Genomic DNA, 23,226 nt, shown 5'->3' with positions numbered 1-23,226 from the left:
TCTGCTTCCCGTTGTCTTGAAGTGCTTCAGGAATCCCAGCTCAAGTGTTTGGACGTGAGGCTCACACAGGAGCGAGGGTCTCCCTCAACACAGCGCAGTCTCTCACCTTAGCTTGCTAAACTCTTGCCAGCACCTGCCTGGAGCTGCAGCAGGATCTGGAATTCTGTGTTGGACTTGCATTTAGCTGTTAGCTCCTCTGCTGTGGAAGTGCTTTGCGCGGGTTTCTTTAGTGCTGCGCACTGTGGGCAGCACCTGAGTCCCTGCAAGCCCTGACAGCATTTGCTGAAGGTCCCAGGTCTCACCTGGGGGATGGCTGGTGCACAAAGCCTCTTGCTTGTAGACACTCCAAAGGAGCGCGTGAGCTATAAAAAGTCTTCCCTTTGCCATTTGGAGTTATGTTCTGCAGCCTCAGCACATCCCGGCTCTGCAGGACGCTGCAGCTGCTGGAGCTGCTGCTGTGCAGCGGCCTGGGGAAAGGATAAGGGAGAGGGGAGGTGGCCCGTGTCCTGCAGGCTCAGCGCTTGACAGGGCCGGCGGGGTAGGGCAGCGCTGGGGCAGCACTCCCCACATGCCAGCAAGGAGCTCTGCGGGGGTGCCCAAGAGCAGGTTTCGGAGGAGCGCGGCCTCCTGCAGTCCCCTGGAAGCAGCCTCTCTGGCGGTGAGCGCGGGCTGGGCCCTCGGGGAGGGCGGCGAGGCCTGTGGGTGCCCCAGGGCTGGCGCCGGACTGTCGCGGCCTTCGCTCCATCCCCTGTGCAGCCGAGGCCGGTCCCCTCGGGGCTGCTGGCGCCTCAGCCCCGCGCAGGGCAGCCCGCGGTGTTCCCCACGGGGAAAGGCCAGGCCGCCGGGCTGCGCTGAGGGAGCGGGGCCGGGCAGCGCTGCCCGGCCGCGGCCGTGACCCGCCACGGCCGCCTGAGGGGACGGAGCGGCGCCGCCGCCCACCGCCAGGGGGCGCCGCCGCCCGCCCCTCGGCGGACCACACGTCCCAGCGGGCAGCGCGGCAGCCGCGTGACGGGCGGAGGCGGGGCGCTAGCGGAAGCCAGCGGAGCCGCAGGTCGGGGGTACCGGAGCCCGAGGGCGCAGGTACGGAGCGGGGAGGGGGGAGAGCCCGGCGGGACCGGGCCGGGGAGGGAGCGCTCCCGGGCCCGCTGACCGACGCCCTCTGTTGCAGGCGCAGCCATGGTGTCCGGCAAGCAGCTGGCCGACTTCGGGTACAAGGCCTTCTCCGGCTCCATGGCGCTGCTGACGGTGTACGGCGGGTACCTGTGCGGGACCCGGGCCTACCGCCTCCTCCAGCGCCGCCGGGAGCGGCAGGCCGCCGCCGGCCCCGAGAGCTGAGGGCGGCCCGGGGCCCGGCCCCGCCTTTCCCGGCTGGAGCGGGGGCGGGAAACGGCCCCACGGGGGGGTCCCCGGGCGGGGGGCGGAGACGGAGCTCAATAAAAACGTGTGAAAACGTTCAAGCGTGGTGCTGCGCGATGTCTGCCCAGAACAGCGCAGAACGGGTCCCCCAACCTTAAAAAGGTGCTTTTCAGAGGCCCAGAATAACAGAAGAGGGGCCCACGCGCTCCTTGATTTCATTTTCTCCGGATGAAACACATCAACCAAGTTTCTGAAGCATTTTTTAATCGGAGATAAGAGTAAACAATGGTATAAAATGGTAACAACTCAAGAAGTTTCCAAAATTCTGCTCATGATTGACGCACAGGCCTTCCATTGCCCCCAAGTACCATTGAGTAAAAATAAAGAAGCAAAGCCTATGGTGTGGCTGCCTTTCCAGCCCTGCCCTTCCTCCACACAGCTGCAAAATCAGAGCAGCACCATCCCCTTCTCCCTGGGAGGACAGGCAAGCAGGGCTGAAACATCCTATTTTGTGGCAAGTTAAACACAGCCCACCAGTACTGGTCTGCCCTCAAGTCTAGCCAACTGTATCCAGTAGGTCTAGAAAAGTCTTCAGAACCACACCTCGCTACAGAAAAAAAAAAAAATTAAAAGGCCTGTATTGTGAGAGTTGTCTCAGGGGCAATAAGCCACCCCCCCTCCCCCATTTCAGAAGGCTGTAGTCGAGACTTCAGAGGGGCTTCAGCACCAAAATAGGCAGCAAACGCTGGCCTGGTCCCTCGTGACAGCAGAGATAGAAGCGGTAACCTCCTTAGCACCCCGATGGCAAGGTAGAGCGACGTTTCTGTTGTAGCACAGTCCAGTTCAAAGCTGTAGTCCAGAGCACGCACGGCAGGGCTGAGCAAAAGAGTCTCTGCTACAGCCAGGGTAGCGCGGACGGGGAACTGCAGGCCCCTGCGTTCTCCATGCTCTTAAGTGGCTTCTGGAGCGCATCGAGGAGATCTGCTGAACCGGCACTGGAGCGAACCGTCACTGAAATGGCACCGTAACCCTCCTGCGGTCGGCAGCCAGCCTACTCCAAACTTGTTCCACCTTGAGTTGAGTAAAAACCAGTTTGTCACAAACAAAGATACCTCCGCAAATATGGATGGGACTAAGATTTAAGTACAAAATGGCTTAAAGTGAAATCTGCAGCTCTGTTTTTGTCCTAGTCATTGGCTTTATCCCTTCTGCTGTGCAAAGCCTCTGACTGGCCTGGATCGTGCCCATTTCAGATTTGCTGGAGGTTTCTGGGAAAGGGGTATCTTGATTAAAGATCACTTGGGAATGTGGAGCTCAACACATCTAGATATTTAAAGATAAGTTCGTGTTTGCTCAAGGCCAACCCACAGCCTTACTCCTCTTCTGTCCACTGGCCACTAGCCACATGGCCATTAATGCGGTTGGAACCGTTACTTGAAGTGCTGAAAACTCCTTTTGTGCTGTTGGAAGTCACATCTTCCTCTTCAGAGCTGCTCTCTACGTCACTGCGGTCATCTTTTGATACCTAAACATTTCAAATGAGATATGGTAGTGGAAAGGGAAGAAGGTAAGTTGAAAAATTCACAGAAAACAGGAGTTAGAAGGTTGTGTCCATGTGATTGACCAGTTTCAGTCAGTTACAGTTTCTTTCTACATTTGATCCTGAATCACTTCAAACTCACAAGGAGGAACCTGTCACCACATAGAGAATGCAAGAAACAGGTTGAAAATGACAATTTGGAAATTTGAGTTCCATTTCCCAAATACTCTGTACATCTGTGAAAGCACTGTATTTTTTTTGCTCTCACCAGATCAGAGGACACCACAAATCTTTGGTTGTTCTTGTCTTCCAAGAGCTACATTCTAGATTGGTTACAGGCTGCTTTTGCAAGCAACAAATTTGTTTTGAATAAAAAAAAAAAACAACCTCTTCACACCGTAATCAACAGTGGGTATGATAACCAGAACGCATGTATATATCAGTTTTAGAGAGAACATTTTGTCCTACAGGGAGCAGCTTTGATATTTTAAAAATTAACCAGCTGTATTTATGACATTACTGTCTGCGCAAAGCGCCTCCCATTTTCACAGGTCGTGGTTCATACCCGAGAACTCATTTACGAACAAAAGCCTGTTTGGCCAGTGGGCTGCAGAACAAAGACAGCTATCTAATCCAGCAAACACCCGTTCTGGAACAGAAGGAGAATCTCAGCCCAGAGACGTAGATCTGCCTTACACAGTTATGGCTATAGTTAAAAGACTGGCTGCAAATCCAGCTGAATTTGATTTGTACGCAGGATTTTGAACCCTTGGGAGCGGATCTAGGCACACATTGCTGCCGGCTGCTTGGAGCGCCGCGGGAGGGCAGTGCTCCAGCGCCGCAGAGCCAACCGCTCCAGGAGGAGAAGGGAAGAGCTCCCGAGCCCGGCCCTCACAGCAAACAAGCACCTTGGCTGGTGGCCGGGTGCCAGAGCCGTAACCTCACCAGTGCCGAGCAGTGACTGTGGGCACGGCCCATGGTTGGCACACCCCAAGGCAGGCTTTCCACACTTCTGCTCTGCAACTAATAGCCCTCATTTACTTAATGTGCAAGCACTTTGCGGCTAGCACTTTTCCAAGGATTTCAGGATTTCATTCCACTCTGCTTGCTTTGAGTCAGGGTTAGGGCTTTCCAACAGCACCCAGCAGGAAGTTTTTGAACTCAAGGGAAGATCTGGCCAAAAGCCAAGTAAAGTTAATGATCTCCAGGATTGGTTTTGACAGGCCTCTTGGATGTACTGGCTTCCGTCTATTGCCAGAACCTTTTGGTATCTTTTCCCACTCTCCTGCTATGTTGGAAGTTCAAAGGGTCACTGGAAGGAAGCAGAAATCCCTTGAAATTTTTCCCATTATTTGTGGGACAAGTGACTGTTCTACTCCTTTACACAAAAAGCATTGCATTTCTCCTGTCCTCTTCCACTCAGCAGAGTATTAATGAGCATTAAGGACGGATAGCAGAGTCTCTGTGGCCGTATAAAAGCAGAAAGGTGAAGGTCATGCAGGCAGCTGACAGCAGATAAGAACAAACCCCAGGACACTACTTTGAGCTTTGGAAAAACCTGCATTTTAGCATACTGCCAGAACCAGCACTGTGTCAACCAGGGAGAGAAACGTTTTAAGAGAAGGCACCAGCCATCTAAAGCTCCAAGACCATAGCTTGGCTTTTCTCTTAGCCTTTAAACAGACACGGATGCGTTTCAGGGAACAAACAGAAGCACAGATCACACTTACATGCAAAGGATGAAACTGTGCAGCTCCAATCTGGCACAGAGAAAAGGAGGGAGAAAAGAATGAAGAAGACAGAGCTTAGAGTCCTTTCTCTGGCTAGGTCACCTGGACAGGAAAGAACCAAGGAAAGGAAAAAGATGGGTAGACCTCAGGATACAGGAACAGCTGCACAGACAGAAAATAAGACATTTGCAGTAGCAGCTGTGGGGAACAGGTGAAAAGATCACATGCATACTCTGAAACATGCTTTCCCCTGGCAATCGCTGCCACAGACAACTACGATATAAATATTTTTCAAGGTTACATTCTGTGTGTAGGGGCAGCTAAGAAGTCAAACACAAAATAAAGTAGAGCCACATGAGAAAGTCAGGTCAGAATACCAAATATCTGATTAAAAAAGCATTTGTGCTATTAAATCAGCTGTTGCTCTCTGCTAGTTGCGAAGGAAGTGGCTTCTCTTGATGGGCTGGCTGGGTGTCAAATTAGTTCCCAGATTGGCTTGCCCTGTCTCATGCTCCTTCACTTGAACTATACCTTTTTTGCTTGGCAACTGAGGTCACAGCCGAAAGTCAGCATTGTTCACTCTCAGGGCAACATTTGGTGCTAACCAGCTGCTGCAGTTTCACCCTCCCTCTCCCTAAGACTCCCGACATGAATTAAAATTAGAATACTCAGGACTGAAGCTAGACTGTACCCCATTAGCCCCGTGACAACCAGTAAACATTGCATTTCTGATAACCATTTCTCCTCCGCATGCCGCAGCCCGATGCCTGGCCTCCACTGACAGCCAGAAGCCTGTGTTAGTGCTATTGAGTGGAGGATGCACAATCCTCATCACACCCCAAGAACCAGCCGAAGGTGGAAAGCTGGAAAACGCCCTAGATGATTGTTCAAAGAAGAGCCTACTACCACCTTAACTCCAAACAAAATACATAACAAGTCTGTCACCATCACTAGTATTACAACATCTGATCGTACCGGAAAATGGTGTTATTTCCCTGCACGGCCAGAACAGAGAGAAAGCATCTCTGTCTTTGTATACACCTGGCAACTCGAGTCTGCAGAGCAACCAAGGTAAAAAAAACCAAAAAAAAACAAAAAAAACCCCTACTGTTCTACAAAACACTCCTGATGAAAGTCATAGAATGGTTTGGGTTGGAAGGGACCTTAAAGCCCACCCAGTGCCACCCCCTGCCCTGGGCAGGGACACCTCCCACCAGCCCAGGTTGCTCCAAGCCCCGGCCAACCTGGCCTTGAACCCCTCCAGGGATGGGGCAGCCACAGCTTCTCTGGGCAACCTGGGCCAGGGGCTCACCCCCCTCACAGCCAAGAATTTCTTCCCGATATCTAATCTAAATTTCCCTTCTTGTAGTTTGAAGCCATTACCCCTTGTCCTATCACTACATTTGTAAAAAGTCCCTCTCCAGCTTTCTTGGGGGCCCCCTTCAGACACTGGAAGGGGTTGGAAGGTCTCCCCGGAGCCTTCTCTTCTCCAGGCTGAACGCCCCCAGCCCTCTCAGCCTGTCCTCACAGCAGAGGGGCTCCATTCCTCTGATCTCCAGTCCCTCGAGAACTAGCACCAGCCCTCACTGAAGGCCACAGCTTCCCATGATTGCTTCACAGGGCTTGTAGGAAAGAGGACCCAAAACAGTCACCAACAATCTTACCTTTCCCCGCACGAGGGCCTTGTAGGCAGTGCGAACGATGAGATAAGACCAGATGATATGCAAGATCTGCAGAGTTACCAAAAGCCCATTGAAGAGCCACCATGAAGGATAAGGACCAATCAACTCCCAGCTTTCAAACAGGGTTGTATTCAAAATCCTAGAAGAGATCCAGAAACACATTACAGATCGGTTGTGCTGGTAACACGGCTTCCAGCTCTAAATTAAGATGACCGGCCAGATGCACGACAGTTTGTATCTCATTTAAGCATCTGTTGCTTTGCTCCTGTCAGAGCAGCGATGCAGCCAGTCTCTTGCCAGAGTTAGGAGACAGACTAAGCTAATTAGAAACATTTGAACTGAGCAACAAACAGGAGAAGACGTGAATGTTCTGCAATTCGGTTACATATACAGATCTGCTGCCAATTTCCTTCTCAAAAGCACAACCATTTGTAATAACTTTACAGGAAGTGATGTCAAGCTGCAGTGGTCATCAAAACAACAGTTAACACATTCATACTTGGGCAGTCTTCACCCATATTTAAATATCAGGAAGGAATTTTGTTCCCAGTAGGCCTCCCTCCCTGCGCGCTATTCTCTTCCCGCAGATTTTTATAGATTCCTCCTGCCAAGCTGGAGGACTAGAAACTGCTTTATGGACAAAGCTTTGTGCTTGCTTTCATTACTGTTTTGCTGTTCTTGTCGCTGGGAGTTATTGCCAGTACTTAAGTAATTTAATAAACACTTTAGATTTTACGAAGTAGAGAGGTATGGAGAGACCTTTAAAGACGTCATTAATTTCACATAGCTTTTAACATTTCACAAGAAAAGAAAAACAAGCCTTTCAGAGAAGAACCCAAGTCTGCCGAAATGCAGCTACAGAAACATCCAGCTCATAGCCAGTTTAGGGATGAATTCAATACAATTCCAGAGATCCGTCGATGTTTTATCCTACTACTTAGGGAAGGGAATACACATGAAGTGAAACAGCACAGGGTCTGCAATACCACTGCAGGCTTGCCAGATTTCACTACGAAGTTGAGGAATTACATTACAGCCAGTGGAAAATACATTAAAGATTTACAGGACTGCTGAGCAATAGCATGATGCAAGAGCATCACCTCATGACAGACAACAGCAATAAAAGCAATGACAACCATCTCATCTGTCACTGGAAGGAGCCTATGAAGACATAAGAATTAAAGCTCTTTCCTGATGCAGACTCATTCGATGCATTTACTGGAAAAGAAGCAAGAGCTTTAATTGCAACCCTGATTCCAAAGTATTGTTTCTACCTACTGCCAAGGCACCTAAAAAGAACGGGAACACAAGCTGTCCATTGCCTAGGGAATAAATACATGCAGTAAAACTGAAATAAACTGAGTAATAATCAGGTCTAGCCAAATTTTCACCACACTCGACAGAAAGAAGCGGATAACAGCTCATCAACAGAAGAACCTCACCAAGTCTGACCTATAGAGGCAAGAGGGAATCTCATTAGAGGATGATTAGCTATAAGCCATTCAGCCAGGGCTTTACCTCCCAAGAAACCCAAGACCTAGTTCAGGCTCTGAATAGTCACGACACAAGGACAGGACACAAGTGTCATAAGAATCAGAAACTGCAATGACGATGACTAAGCCAGATGCTTAAAAATCAAATTTACCTCAAGAGACCATGCCTCATTTGCAACCATTTCCAGAACTTCTTAAGAGAAGCAAACAACCCTTCGAGCCTTTCAGAACAGATACCGGCTGACTTGGCTCCAGCTAATAAGCACTGTCATCACTTCGCGGTAGGAAGACAGGGCCCAGCTGTGCATTAGGATTCTAGTCACTTTTCACACTCCCTCAGCTGACTGTTGAGAGGTTTCTTCACGTGCCTCGTTGAACTTACTGCTCCAAACCGTACTTGGGTTGTCTGCAACTTCAGGCTGCCTTGAGGAACAGGCTGGAATGCTTGCAAGAAGTCCAAATACAAAGGCTTTGCTTAAGGGATTGGAAAAACAAACAAGACCTTACAGCTCAAGGTGCTTACCAGAAAGGATAAATGCCCAACCGTGTAACAATGAATACGACACCAAAGAGCATGAAGAAAGCATCACACAGACGTTGGTACTTGGCATAGTTGGCTAGCTTTGCAGCCTAAAAGAGACAAGAAACGTGAGAATATTATTTCCTTTGTGCACTCATGTAATTACTGGGCTGTAGAGCTTCAAAAACCCTCAAGCCATCACATTTGTAAGGAGTTTGGAACATTTAGGGATTATTCTCAGCACTAAGGCAGTTATGAGGAAAAGCTGACAAGGCAGGACCAGCAGCACAAGTTTTATGGCATATTTAATGCAGTTTATCGAGAACGGGAAAGTCAACTTGCTCTCCTGAGACCACATGAGCATTAGGTACGCAAAAATTTGAAAGGAAACTCACCTCTAAAAGGAAATCTGATGCGTCATGGAGGCACAGCACCAGAGTTCCAACCCGCACCATATTATTCATGTAAGAGAATGTAATGAGTCCAATTGTAGCCAAATGATGGACGAACATAATCAGGAAGTCCTGGAAACAGAAAGGAAAAAAAAAAAATGAATGAAGACTCTTTGGCTGTCAAACAAATGCAAAGGTTTGGAACAGAGACACAAAACTGACGAACTGGGGTCACAGGATTACTTCAGTTCAGGCTCTGACTCCACTTTACGTAAGCACAGCTCATCACACAACATCAGCCACCATCACTAAAGGTTCCAGAAAGGTCTCTCCCAGCATTTGTGCTCCTGTGAAGTCCGAACTCTGCATACACAGGCACAGCACACTCTCTTTGGCACACAACATGCAAGGGGAAGATAAGCATGCCTGCAGACCCCACGGAAAAGACTGACAGGACAATATATGGCCCTTATTTTTGGCTCCTTTTGGTTTTACAGTCATATTGCTAGTCCTTTCAGCTCTTGGCACAGATTTTAAGTACGCTGCTGTTACTGTTGTCAGTGTGCAAAAGCCTGCCAGAGCATAGCAGGCATTGAATACAAGATAACCTACCTGCAAGAACTAGGCCACTTCATTAAAAAAAATTGTTTACAACGCACATACATTTGGGGCTGGTTTCCAGTTTGGCCCCCTGGGTCCAACCCTTCCATGTCAATGCACCTTACCGTGCTTGCAGTGGGGAACGTAATCCACTTTGCTAAAGTCAGAGTACAAAATTAAACATTATAAACGGTATCATAGATGCTGTTCATCTCCCCCTTTCTGCAGCTCCAAGATATTCTGTGATGCCTCATCTGCCGATATTTCAGTACAGAAAAAAATCCCAGGCAAACTTTTCTTTTTGAAGAGCCAGTACAAGAATTGGGATAATTTCCTACTTTGCAGTTCATATAACAGAAGCAATAAACCATGATTTACTATGGACTGTTTTCCAACAGCAATAATAAGCCAAATCCTAGAACGTAGCCCAATGGAATTGGATTCCAGCAATCGCAACCAGTCATCATTCTGCTACACACACAGATGAAAAATTAGCTTCAAAAAAAACCATTTATTATTGCTTTAGTGTTTGCCATTTTCTCACCCAGCTTAGCAAGGTACTGCATTGAGCACCTCATTTCTGGGTTTTCTTGCAAGCCTTCTAATTAAATCTATTTTTAGGCAATGATTTGATAAATTTTTATTGGGAGGTACTGAGTGATTCTGTTCCTTCCCCTGGAAGGTGAAAGGGACTCTCAAGGATATACCAGGTTGTGTATCAGGCTTGCTTCTCCCCAGGACTGGGTAGTGATTACAGGAGGAGGAAGGCTACACAGAGATGTGAATGAGGAAGAAAATACAGTTATTACTACGCTTTAGCTTTACCGACCAGGCACACTGGCAATTTTATTAGTCCTATCTATTTAGCAAAGCGGTTAATGCAATTCTGGTTAATCTCACCTTCCGTTTAATGTCTGTAAACTGAGAAAACATGAGAGACCAATAGAAGGCCAGCTCCAAGATATAGTAATAATAAAGCCTGGATGTTAGAGGCTGGAAAACAAACAAAGATAGCACAGTTAGAAGACAAAGTACTTTAAAATTTTCATCAAAAATGACTTTTCCTTCCTTCCTTCCTTCCTATCCCACCCTGTTCTTCCAGAATGCTGAGACATAAGTTAAAAGATCCAGATTTAAGGTTTAGTAAAAACAAGCTTAAGCAACAGACATCTTACTCTAGGCTTAGTCACACAAACATACTTGTGTGTTTGAGCTTTATTCAAAAGGAGTAATAGCCCCTTGTTAATATTTACAACTCATACTACAGCTTCTTGGGTTAGGAAAACCGGGCACTGAAACAGACCGGTTGGTCTCTATATAAACCGTATTCGCTGCGTAATGAAAACAACGGTCTAAGTAAGTCACCAGCATCATTTTATGCATAATTTTATTTTTCACTTTTAATAATCTCAGCAGCAAGTGCACATAAAATGAATATGAACAGAGTCAGTTCTATCTCAGGAAACACTGCTGTTGACAAACCTAACCAGGATCTGAAGACATAAAAGAGTAAATGCATCTTTGGCATTTGGGGAAGTGCCTTCCCAAAGGGCTGGCCGCTCACCCACTAGAAAGCTTACCAGCCCTGCAGAATAATGAGAAGCACTCAAGTCTATTGAGTTTCAATCTGCTATCACTAACAAAAAATAAAAACTGAAATTGTGCAAAAAGTTGGAACCTAGTTAAGTGTTCATCTCCTACCTGAAAAGGGTAGTTGTACCAGCACTGTCGTGTGTCCCAAAACCAGGGTGCCTAAAGGCAAAAAGATGAGTTATTATTCTACTGTGGTTTTAATTCCCTAGCACCTAAGGCAGTTGACCACTACAGTATTGTTTCACTGAAATTTTATCTTGATTCTATCATTCAAGCTAAATTTATGGTAGAACATTCTAGTGATTTAAAATAGTCTTTTGGCAGTCAAAGGCAAGTAATACTGCAACGGAAATTCAAAGAATAATCACACAGCTCTAGTAATAATAAAGACCCAAAGAGATGACACCGCAGCCCTTCAAAACGGAGAAGAGAAAAAAAGCAGCTCCCTATAGCAAAAAAATCATAGTTCTGTCCCATTCTGGGGTAACAGGACAAATAAGTTTCTCATATTTCCAGTGTAAAGAAGGTCCTTAAACGGAACCCCCGGGATCTCAAATAAGGGAACATAAAGACCACTATCATCACTCCCTCCCCTTGTTTTAAGCTAGGTGCAAGCACTCAAGAAATGACACCGGCAGCCAAACCCCTGTATTTCAGCAGGATAACCCTGCTGCACGCCACACAGAACAACACGGAGGGGATGACAGACCAACTCACCGTCCAGAGAAACCTGATTCCATAAAAAAATATACTTAAATAAAATGTAAATCTCCACCTGGAAAAAGAAGGAAAAATTGAACTTATGAAACAGAAATAGCTTCCGGTTAACATTTGTAATAAAAACCAGAAAAATTGTGAAAAAACCCAATTCTGACACCTGAAAAGCTTTCACCCGCCAAATGGTAACCCTTCATTTGTAAACATCACATAAGGATAAACCTGTTTAAGAGTTTTCACGCCACACATGAGTTTGAAATAAAGTTCAGAGTGAACATGCATCATTCATATGCTTTAATATACAATAACAAGATAACAACAAGATAAGTCATTGTTATCCAGAAGGTATCCTAATACATATATTTGTCCCTCTTACCTTGTGGCTTTAAGTAGACAAAACCATACTGGGGGGAAGAATTAATATGAAGAAAGTTACTGGAAAGGAAAGAAACCAGCACAGAAGAAATAACAAGTCAGGAAAAAAATATTCAGATGCTACTACACTAAGAGGTAACTGCAAGCATTCAGAAAGAAACAAAGAACAAAAGAATGAACTGAAATGAAAAGAACAGGAATCCAAGAAGCGTCTGTGGAAGGGTATATACATCATTGTGTAAGCCATAAGGTCAGTCCGTCTGGGAACAAACGCTGGTCTACAACACAGCTGTGCAGACAGCAGCCTTGGCTTCAGTAGAATTCCTCAGGTTGTGCACATGCATATGCACACATGCACACACATGCACACTGAAGTGCCACATCTGCGTTAAGGACCTGGTCAACTATCTAAAGCTGCTCATGGTCCCAGGAATAACTCCTGTACATGTGTTCTGGTCTCTCATGCACATATACAAATGATTTTAGAATACTGAATTCTAAAAAGCCCTCCTAACTTCTTTCATTTGCTTATATAAGAATTGATCTTCCACCAGCCAACCCCAAGACACTAGTTTAAATTAGCAGCTGAACACAGTTTCAGTTAGAAAAGAGAACATACAGGTGGAGCTTTAAGATGAAGCCACGTCTTGGCCTCTGCACAAACATACATGCTCTCACAAAATTTAGTGAGGGTGGTGGGTTTGTCCTGGTTCCTCCGATGACGAAACCAGCGCTGGATCTTTCGCACATCCCAGTCTAGCTGCTTTGACAAGCCTTCTAACCTTTTTCCATCTGGAGACTGAAGGAAAATGAAACAAGTGTCATTTCTCCTACTTATCAACCCACTTTCAGTCTGAGATTCCCTCTGTACCATGATAGAAACGATGCACAGATAACAAAACTCACGCACTAGGAAGGCACTACGTATAGACTAGAAGCAGGAACCCATTGCCACAAATGTTCATTCAAGTTTAACCTTCATAAGCCACTAATTACTTAATTATTCAGAATGCTTTTGGTTTAACGTTTCCTCATCTATTTCATCATTTGACAGTACGTTATGACAAAGAATGCAATTGTTCTGTTTCATAATCTGAGGGGAGGAGCTTTTAAAACGACCTGTCCTACCTGTTAAAACTTGCACATCAATTCAAACAGTCCAGAACTCAGGAAGATCAAAGCCGAATACGCTTAAGGGTTGCTACTCACTGCAAGTTGGGGAAACTTTAAAGTAAGAGTTGGTTTAACGCTAGATATTTGTATATTCCGAAGGGGTTTTGTAGAGATGGCGTTATTTCCATTATCAAAGTTTAAAAATAAAATTAAATTTAAAACCAGAAATAATTGTATGATAAAGAATATATCACTGTCCTCCGACTGGAAACTCTACTGGCAGTTTATTTGTTTGAATAATGACATAAATGGATTTATAAGAGACAAAGCGAACAAAACCTGATAACTACCTCTAAAATGGCCCAGGGGCGAGATAAGCCACGTTAGTTTCAGACCAGTGTCCTTTTAACAAGCTCTGCCAGGGAGCTCTTACAACTGAAAGATGATAAACACATTTTACTACTTGAGTTACATACAAACCCAAAAACTATGGAGAAAGCTGATTTAATAGAGTCACCAGACTGTTCAACTGAAAAGCAAAGCCATCTGTCATTTGATTTTCAGTATTGAGACCGTGACTTTCCTGTAATTCCATCACCGCCAGATCTCTCTGCGCTTTACTAGGCTTTAATGGTTCAGGCTACCTGACACTTCTGCGTTGGAAGTGAACCTGCCTCAAAGGAGAATTTACAGAGCTCCCATTTCAGAACAGCAATGAAATCTCTCCCCAGCATCAGTGCCACCCTACATTCCAATTCTCCAAACCCAACAGCAGACACAAGCATGCCAGTACAGTTAACGGCAGCTCTGTTTTCATAATCTAGATAAATTTTGCACAGCATGCATCCTCATGGCTTTCCCAAGCATTAATTTCAAGGACATTCCCTACATAAAAGTCCTCCCCACAAATGGCATCAAATCATGGGGACTTTTCAGTTCACACGTCATTCCAAATGCCTCAAAACTTCAATGTTCCCATGAGATGAGTTTTAGTAAGGTTTTTATAGAATTTCCCTTCATTCACTGAGCGTTTTGTCTGCTGCACTCAGAATGAAGTTCTTCATCACCAAATCAGAACATAAACTCTTCCATTCCATTATCTTTAATGAAAAGTTATCATTCTGTCTGCGTGGATTTCACTGTCAACATTCAATAGAGGACAGAGAGCGTGAATTTTGTAATACTGAAGTGAAGGGGCACTCTCAGCTTACATGAAAGAAAGGCCATGAAACAATCAAAAGAAACACCTGCTGTTAACATTAAACGCCTTACCCTTTATCAGGGCACACTTCCATTGATTGAATGCGTTCCTCAAATAACTGACTTCCACTGTGACAGCTGTTGTCCAGTTCCACAGTAGATGGCAAAAATAAGAGGAAGGCATTCAAGCAACTGGCCAATAAAACCAGCAAAGGAACAGATCTCAAGGAAAAGAGTAGCACTTTTTCATCAGAAAGTGAAAAATAATGGGAAAATTCTAGTTAGACCGAGAATTACCACCTGTTACAGGAGTTACAATTTGGACAAAGGCAGGGAACTAAAGGAAGAAGCTTCATACCTTTCTAAAGCAAACATTTTTATTCAAAGACAGACTCTTCTGTGCACAAAAGCACAGGTCAGCCATAAAGAGAATTTACCTTGCTACAAGAAGGACATGCCAGAGGCAAAGTAAAATAAGAAAGAGCACGCTCACTGTGCATGCACAGTGTGAAATGCATTTCTCAAAGGACGACAGTGGAAGCAAAAAGCCCTCCCGCCCCTGCCCCTACTTACAGCCCTCCATTTCTAGCAGAATTTGAAGCGTGACTCACCTTCGTGATGGATGTAAACACTTTCTCTAAAATTGCATTGGGCTGGGCTCTGTGAGGTCCACTGTCTTGAATGCCAAGGTTTATGGCACATGGCTTGGCAATAAACCTGAAAGAGTTCCAAAGAAAGGGCTAGATTAAAACAAGATACCTATTTCCCTCCTCTGCCTAAATCACAAGGACCCTGACTCATCACCAACCGCAAAACCTATCCGAAAAGCTTTTGAAGATCTCCACTCATTTTGCTTAACAAAACTTCACAGGTGAAGTAGTATCTTTTATTAGTCCAAATGATAACTGCAGAGAGCACACACATCTAAAATGAAAGATTAAATCTTAACGTCCTTGGCTCGTAAGGATCAGAACGTGTGATGTGATTCTCATTACTCAGAAATAAAATAATAGATCACGGATAGGAGTCCTCTGCAAACGGAAATGGCTAGAGCCCTTGTAGCCCTATAAACAAAATGCCATATTTCCAGAATGCGCCTTGGTGTCACAAAGCTCAGAAAAAAAGGGAAGTTCAAGTGACACAGTTCCTAAAACACACACATTTTTTTGAGGTGTGGGGTTCTGGGGTATTTTTTGTTGCTTTTTTTTTTTCTTTGGGAAAAATAAAGTGGGCTGTTTCCTTCGGGAGAGTGAGGAAGACGCAAGGACTCACTCAGTCAGAAAGACCCAAGATCTCAGTATCTCGCTCATTCCAAAAGCTGATCTAACACTGTGAATTTTACAGCACAAACACTCTGAAAACAAGCCTGGTTTTGCAACTAAAATGAAGGTACAGATATTCAAAAATTATTAGGTTTTGCTGTACCTTTGTGTCAAAACGGGCAGAGGAATCTGAGGGAAACGCATGCGTTACCCAAACATGTGAACTGTTTTCTCTCCTGTTGGTGGGTAAGAGGTGGGTTTCAAGGAGCAATTTTTATTAATCAATTATTTTGAGAGAGACAGAGCAAAGAACCTGTTTCTCAAAACTGATTTTGAAAAGGACCCAAGATTTGCGTCATTAAGTCCATTTTGCTTCGAAAGATATTGTTTCAGAAACAACGGAATTGAAGACAACAAATTACACATATGTCTTCCATTTAGCAGACTCAGAGTGCCATCAAGCAGAAAACGCTGCTTTCTCCGACCGCTCCATTTGTTACCATTTCTCCTTGTGTTTAAAAGGAGAGATCAAAATTCAGGAGAGTCACGACTATAAGCGTTCCAACAGCAATCATTCTTGGGAGCCCATTGTTAGTACTTCAGTAACAAACAGCTACGACTGCGATTAAAAAGAGACACAGGTTGTGGGGTTTTCCCCTTGAGAAATTACAGATCAGCTCATGACTAATCCTAAAGGAACTCCCCCGCTCTCAGAAAATACTAAACAACTAATAGACGCCGTGGCCCCAGGTTTCACTGTCCTGCCCCATTTCTTCATACGTCCTGTTCAACAGTCATAGCTTTAAAAAAAAAAAAAAAAAAAAAAGAAAAAAGGAAAGGGTGATTTCCTTTTCGCTTGGCTCAAAAGCCTCGCTGCTTCCTCTATGATCTAGACCACCAGCCAGAAATCATGCTCTGATGTTACGAAACATTTGGCTAGACCCCCATAAAAGCGAAGCGTACATCTTCGTACTCTTCTTTCCTACAGGATATACCACAACAACAAAGAAGTTCACATGTGCAACTACAGGATGCCAAGTATTTTTATTTCATTTTCTGGGACACAGTGCTTACAGCTCTCTAAAAAAAATAATAATCCTGGCCTGAAGATACTCGGGTTGGGTCAGTTTCCTCACATAAGAGAAGAAACCTGAAAAATCCAAAAATCTGCACATTCAATTAATTTATTATTCAGGAGAGTCGTCTTTTGTTTTAAGAACAAACGAAGAGATGGAATGGTTAAGTAAGCTCACAGTGATCCATATACAGATTTGGCATTATTCTAGAATTCACAACCTGAAGCATCAAGGAAAGAAGAAACATCATCTCCTCAAAAAAAAATGCAGAAATAATCTACTTTGGGACATACAGATTGAAAAACAAAACAAAGCTCAAAACTTTGCATGAAACTATTCCTGAGTAGTAGGCTTCCTTCACTAGCAGACATAGGGAAAAAATACAGTTGTTTCCAGAAACTTGGGGGGGGGGGAGGGTGGGAATAAAAATCAAGAGTAAGGCACAGGCTACAGATACAGCACAGGACTCCAGTTACTCAGTCAAGCATGCAGGTGACCAAAGAGCAAACCAAAAAAAACCTGCAAACATTTCTAGGAGCACAGGGGCAGCCAGACACCAACACCAGCAAACAGCCAAGTCCCAGCAATGGAGGCAGCGGAGGTAAGTCCCAGCCACAGAAACAGGAAGGAAAAAGGATGGCAGTAATGGCTTTCATTGCTTTTAAGGAAGTCTAACCCAACGCCGTAACGTAGCTTCTCTAACTCCGCGAGTAACAGCTTCATGCAGTGGAACTGCAGATGACAACCGTCCTGCTGCAGGGCGGCGTGGCCAGCCACGCGAGGGGTTTATAGCCAAGCCTGGGCACTGCTGGCTCAGGCTCACGAGTCCACTGAGTGGCCACAGGCCAACTGCTTTGACCAGTTACTACCTTGCAGGTGGAATATGAAGTGAACGATCCATCCTGCTGTCAGTCAGACAAACATCAAGATGACATGCTGTTTCCTTTGGGTGTCCATTAAGGAAACCTCACACTTAAAAACCTCTGTGGCATTTTATATTTTTGGCCCTGGAACAGGTTTTCAGATGTGCAAGTTTTGCACTGAATCACGCAGAGAAAAAAATCTGCACAGCAATAGCAGTTAAGCACACAAAAAAAAAAAAAAGGAAGGTGGCTTATATAGTAGGATTTCCATTCTTGGGGATATTCAAAACTGAACAGCACAAGACCACGAGCAACCCGACTTGACTAACACTTTGGCCTTGCTTTGAGGAAAGGACCGGACAAGGTGACCTCCAGAGATCCCTTTTAATCTAAATTATTTTATGATTCCACAGACATCTTAACTGCAGCAACTATTCCTAAGGTCACCTTACTGCCACACCTTCCCAGCAAGGAATTATCGTCACTTAAATACTTATATTACACTTTTCTAAACAGGTATCTGCTCAATGGCTTAAGTCATACCTATCAAGCTACCTTTTCCACGCTAGTAATCAAGGTAGGCTGATTTTGAAACCAACACCAATTTTCAAGCACACAGACTCATAACAAATATTTCTCAGCCATGTTGTACTTCACAAACCCAAAGGCTGAATCCTTCTTTATGGAACACTCAAGTTTGTCTGGTGACTCCCTATTACAGCTTTGAAAAGGAAGAACAATCTGCAAAATAGTAGAATTTATAAAGTATGCGCTCAAAGTAAGAGTTTGTCTTTCCATAAACTCTCAATTTCACTGTGTTAAGATTAAACCACCTCATTCCACAACTGTCCCTAATTTTACAGGCAGACCTGCTGAAGTAACAACTAAAATCACTTTTTTCTCCCCCCCAGCTTGAGCACAAGCTGCAGATCCTTCCTCAGACCTGTAGAGTAACAAGCCTATCTGTTACTGACGGGCACTCCAGTGTGATTATAAACACACCATATGAATAACAGGCTCTAGGTTTTCACCGACACCTGGGAATTTTTTTTTGTGCCTGCAGTTGGATAAGATGCATAAGGAGAAATAACAGAAAGTATAACCAAGAAAATAAAAAAGAAAAACAAACTCGTGGGCTGAACTCCTTCATCTTGCCTGCGCAAAAAATCCACCCCCTTACCGAGTCAGGACTTTACCTGCCTCTACGAGCCTTGCTCCATCCCTATACTCATACTCTTCCCACAGACAAATGGATATTTTACCAACACTGCGATGCAAAGGTTAATTCATAGGCGCGCTAACAGAAATACATGTCAGCGTTACAAGTGTCAGTGTCATGAAAGCACTTCCTCACACTGAAGATCTACAGCTAAAGGAGAGAGAGAAAAGAAAAATGAAGAGAAGCTAAAACAAAAGAGCTGCACAAGTATACAATTCAAGTTCTGAGTCATCAACTCCGACTGCCAAATGTGTGTCGAGGAAGATATTTGACACAATCATCCCCAAAGCCTGAATCAGGGTAAACGCACAATGGGATTTTATTAAGACAAATCTGAACTTTTATGACATCTTCAAAGTGGCAGGAAGAAAGAGAAAAGACTTTCTTAAAAAATATGGTCTTTTAAAATAAACATACTAGAAACTGCCCTGGATGTTGCTCTCACAACCTGCTTTCACTTTAGGATACCACCATTAAGGAACAACAGAGCAAAGACAGCACTGAAAAAAGGAAGACCCCTCTCAGGAACCGAGCCACCGTCTCTAAGTTTTACTGTTTAGGCAGAAGACTTCATTTGACTCCTCCCTAAATTAACACCGCAAAAGAAATTTCACAAACCAGGTAGACATTATCAAGACAAAGTAATTTCTACCAGGAGGCCTGTGTTATCGGGTGCACTAGGATGCACCGGATCTCTCCTAACATCTCATACTCCAGAGAAAAGAGAATCTTCTGCACATCTTCCCCAGACTAAGCCACCTGGACTAAACAAGGCCTGGAAAGTGAGGAGACCTTCCTACAATATCCCTCTCAGGGATCTCATTCTGTCTCACAACATCCTCTCCTTGTCTGCTGGCGAGCATGACTGTTTGGCCAAGACCAGCAGCAGCACGCCAAGCTGACATGAGATTTTGGCACTGCCACATGTGTTCCTGGGTCCTCTGCACTGGTTTGAACTGCCAGTACTTTTCTGTAGCTTTTTTTTATTATTTTTTTTTTTTGGAGGGCAGAAAGATAAGGGAGAAAAAAAAGAGCCTCTCAAATTTCTCTCCTACTTTGCTGACCCGTTCATTTTTCTCCACAGGTCACCCATCTTTTTATTTTACCTCAGTCCCCTCTTAGTTTCTCAAAGCTCAAGAAAATTCACACTTCTTACAGAAAATCTACAAAACAAAACCAACTCGATTCCTACTCACTTCAGTCCTATAGCCCTTTTCATTCTTAGAAATGCTTCTGCCCCTTCAATGTAGAAATTTACAATTAAATCAATCCTTAATGAACTACTTGAACAGGAATACAAGGTGTCTCGGTCTGTTTCACCTAACGGTTTTCCTAAATAAGCCGCTTTACTAATTAGTATCTGTGTCACCCACACAGCCTGCCTCCCGTGTGGCTGTAAGAGATATACATCACGGAAAGGATAAACCTCTGCCCCAGGGAAGAGTTAATATCATATGTTTATGGATACTCAAGTAAATGAGAAACACTGTATTACACCTGTTTATGGGCTGATCTGACGATCTGCATGCACTCTGCCATGCCCGAGATGCAGGGGATCCACAAACCGTTTAATAATACACTAGACTGTGCGAACAAGCCCTATTTCCTCATCCAGGAACTCGCAAGGGTAGTACAACACAGGCAGAGACCAGCACCACGCATGAACCAACAGCGGCAGCAGCCCGCTCTCTCACTTGCCCAGCTGAGGTTCTCCCAGACGGGAGGAGAAATAAAAGTGAATTCCCCGGGCTTTTTTCTTGCGCTACCTCAGCATAAGGTACCGCCAGCCTCTGGGGATCCAACACCAGGGGAGACAGGAAACAGGCTGTTGTACATCGCAACAGGCATAGCGTGGTTCCCACCTTACGCAGAAGAATCATAGAATCATCTATGTTGGAAGAGACCTTTAAGATCATCGAGTCCAACCATCAACCCAACACTACCCAAACCACCACTTAACCGCATCCCTCAGCGCCATGCTTAACGATCTTCTAAATATCTCCAGGGATGGTGACTCCACCACTTCCCCTGGGCAGCCTGCTCCAATAGTTGATAACCCTTTTGGTGAAGAAATTTTTCATAATACCCATCCTAAACCTCCCCTGGCGCAACTTGAGGCCGTTTCCTCTTGTCCCATGGCCTGTTCCTTGGGAGAAGAGACCGATCCCCCCCGGCTGCAACCTCCTTTCAGGGAGTTGCAGAGAGCGAGGAAGTCTCCCCTCAGCCTCCTCTTCTCCAGGCTGAACACCCCCAGCTCCCTCAGCCGTTCCTCACAAGGCCTGTGCTCCAGACCCCTCGCCAGCTCTGCTGCCCTTCTCTGGACCCGCTCCAGCCCCTTGATGTCTTTCTTGTGGTGAGGGGCCCAAAACTGAACCCAGTATTGGAGGTGCGGCCTCCCCAGTGCCGAGCACAGGGGACGGTCACTGCCCCAGCCCTGCTCACACCATCCAATATTCCCTCTCCACGCAAGAAGAGCCGCGGGAGAGGCCGCGGGCGGGGAGCCGACCCCGCGGAAGGCCTCGGCGCTGCCCGAGGGGCGAGCGCGGCCCTGCCCGCCCCAGCCCGGCCCCAGCGCCGACCGACCGCCGCTCCCCCCGGACCGGCCCGTTGCTAAGAGACACAGGCGGCCTCGCCGCACGCTCGGCCCCACGGCGGGAGCGGGCGGTGTCCGGGCCGCCTCAGCCGGCGGAGGGCCCCGCCGTTCCGGGGGCGGCCGGCGGCGGAGGCGGCCCCGCGCTCACCTCTCGAAGAGCAGCCGCACGGCGAAGATGCCGAGCGCCAGCGGGAAGGCGGAGAGGACGTGTCCCGCCCGCGGGTACTGCAGCCCGCTGCCCGGCGGGCCCGGCTCCCCGGCCAGGTCCGCCCACGTCACGTTGTGCGGCAGCCAGAACCGCTCATTCCAGAACCAGGCCCGCAGCGCCGCCGCCGCGGCCGCCGCCATCTTCCGCCGCCGCCTCCCTCCCGGCGGCCGCAGCTCAGGCGGCCACCGCAGCCGACAGCGGGGCGGTGCCGGGCCCGCCCCTCCCCTCCCGGCGGGCAGGGCGCACGCGCAGGCCGGGTGAGGGGGCGTGGCTTCCCCAGGCCACGCCCTCCCCCCGGCGGACCGTTAGCTCGGAGCAGGCGCCGCGCGGGCTCCTGAGGGCGCGGCGCGCGCGCGGTGCCGCCTCAGCGGTGGCTGAACGCCGGGGGCGGCCCGTCAGGCGCTGCCGAGGTCTCGGGGGGTTTTCCCGCGATCAGAGACGGGTTGTTTTGACTGAAAAAAAGCCCTCAAGGCTGTCTTTAATGGGGCCGAAAGCACGCGCTTCCTGAGGGGAGTCCGGCCTCTCCCTCCCGGGAAGGCCCCGGCGGAGGCAGGCGCCAGGCAGGGCCCGGCCCGAAGGCCGCGGAGGCGGTTCCTACTGAACGCCGGTAGGTAGATAAACCGCCTCCCACTCAGCCCCGAGGGGCAGGACTCCTCAGAGGGGCTTACGGCCCCTTTCCCTCCTCTCTAAAGGGCCCCAGAGCTGAAGCAGGACAGTGCAACTTTAAGCTTATGGTAAGATAGCAAGGACTAGTTTTACTAATATTAATAGCCATGTGGTTTAACATTTAAGCAGAGGACAGAGCATGAGAGGTATGCTGGTTGGCAAAGTTTAAAATATTCTTTACAGCTTTTACAACCTTCAGCAAAAAATGTGGTTTAGCTTGACAGGCTTGGGATGAGAGTTACCAAGTAACAAAGCCTGGCCTTCATGTAAGCTCATCAACTAGGTTTTCAAACTCTGTAAAGGTGGTCAGCATCAACTTCCTTGTATATTGTAGCAAATGATCCATCTTTCATGTAATAGCTCTTTTGGCATCTGTCCAGTCAAGAGCAAATTAAACAGGCCATTAAGCACTCAAATACTATGATAACTAATAGATTCAAGGACAGGCTGGTTCATGATCTGGTCACTTTTTTTTTTTTAAAAAAATCAATGACTTTATTTAAAAGTACCACTTGTGCTAATTTCTCCTTGAAGATGTTCAGCCAGTCTGAGTGAAGACTAAGGGTCCTGTATCTTAAGAGACTTACAGACACCTCAGATTCAACTGGAACTAATGATGTATACGTAACTGGTCACTGCAGAGAGTATTGCTTTAGTATCATGTAACTAGGGATGCATTGTAAAATTCAATTGCGTTTCCTAAGAAACAAACAGTAGGCATATTCAATAAATACAAGTCCACAACAAATATTCTTCTCTTCCTTTTCAAATACACTTAGCACAATTTCCAGTCAGAAAGACCTCCAATTGCTTAGTACTTGGAGGAAATCTGATACCAAATGGATTTTGTTAGGAAGAGATAAAGGTTACAGAAAGCTGCATGTGCTTGCACATCCAGCTTTCTTAGTTTTGCAGTATCTCTCATCTGTACAAATCAAGTCTTACTTCTCCCTTCGAAAGAAAGAAAAATTAGCAGCAGGTTGTATACCTCTTGATGTGCAACTGCTAATACCTTCTAGCTACATAGC

At 46.2% G+C, this 23,226-nt stretch overlaps 2 protein-coding genes across 4 annotated transcripts; one reads left to right on the top strand and one right to left on the bottom strand.

The window, feature by feature from the left end:
* Positions 1-921: 921 nt before the first annotated feature.
* On the top strand, positions 922-1,769 carry LOC128901231 (cytochrome c oxidase assembly protein COX14 homolog). Its single transcript, XM_054183068.1, has 2 exons — positions 922-1,080; positions 1,169-1,769. The coding sequence occupies exon 2, from the start codon at positions 1,177-1,179 to the stop codon at positions 1,333-1,335; it is 159 nt and encodes a 52-aa protein (XP_054039043.1). The 5' UTR covers positions 922-1,080; positions 1,169-1,176; the 3' UTR covers positions 1,336-1,769.
* On the bottom strand, positions 1,604-21,737 carry CERS5 (ceramide synthase 5). Of its 3 annotated transcripts, none has more exons than XM_054183066.1 (11): positions 21,473-21,737; positions 14,923-15,028; positions 12,667-12,797; positions 11,624-11,681; positions 11,015-11,065; positions 10,214-10,306; positions 8,717-8,845; positions 8,325-8,431; positions 6,291-6,447; positions 4,627-4,656; positions 1,604-2,881 (listed from the first exon to the last, which is right to left on the bottom strand). In XM_054183066.1, the coding sequence occupies exons 1-11, from the start codon at positions 21,670-21,672 to the stop codon at positions 2,729-2,731; spliced, it is 1,215 nt and encodes a 404-aa protein (XP_054039041.1). In that variant the 5' UTR covers positions 21,673-21,737; the 3' UTR covers positions 1,604-2,728. The 3 variants fall into 3 exon arrangements, 2 of the variants coding, with proteins under 2 accessions (XP_054039041.1, XP_054039040.1); XR_008463441.1 differs by having other exon boundaries at positions 2,744-2,881; positions 4,627-4,728; XM_054183065.1 differs by lacking the exon at positions 4,627-4,656.
* Positions 21,738-23,226: the final 1,489 nt, after the last annotated feature.

Source organism: Rissa tridactyla, chromosome 24 (assembly GCF_028500815.1).
Source record: "Rissa tridactyla isolate bRisTri1 chromosome 24, bRisTri1.patW.cur.20221130, whole genome shotgun sequence".
Classification (NCBI taxonomy): domain Eukaryota; kingdom Metazoa; phylum Chordata; class Aves; order Charadriiformes; family Laridae; genus Rissa; species Rissa tridactyla.
The sequence above is the reverse complement of the archived record's forward strand: the minus strand, read 5'-3'. Positions and strand labels throughout refer to the sequence as shown.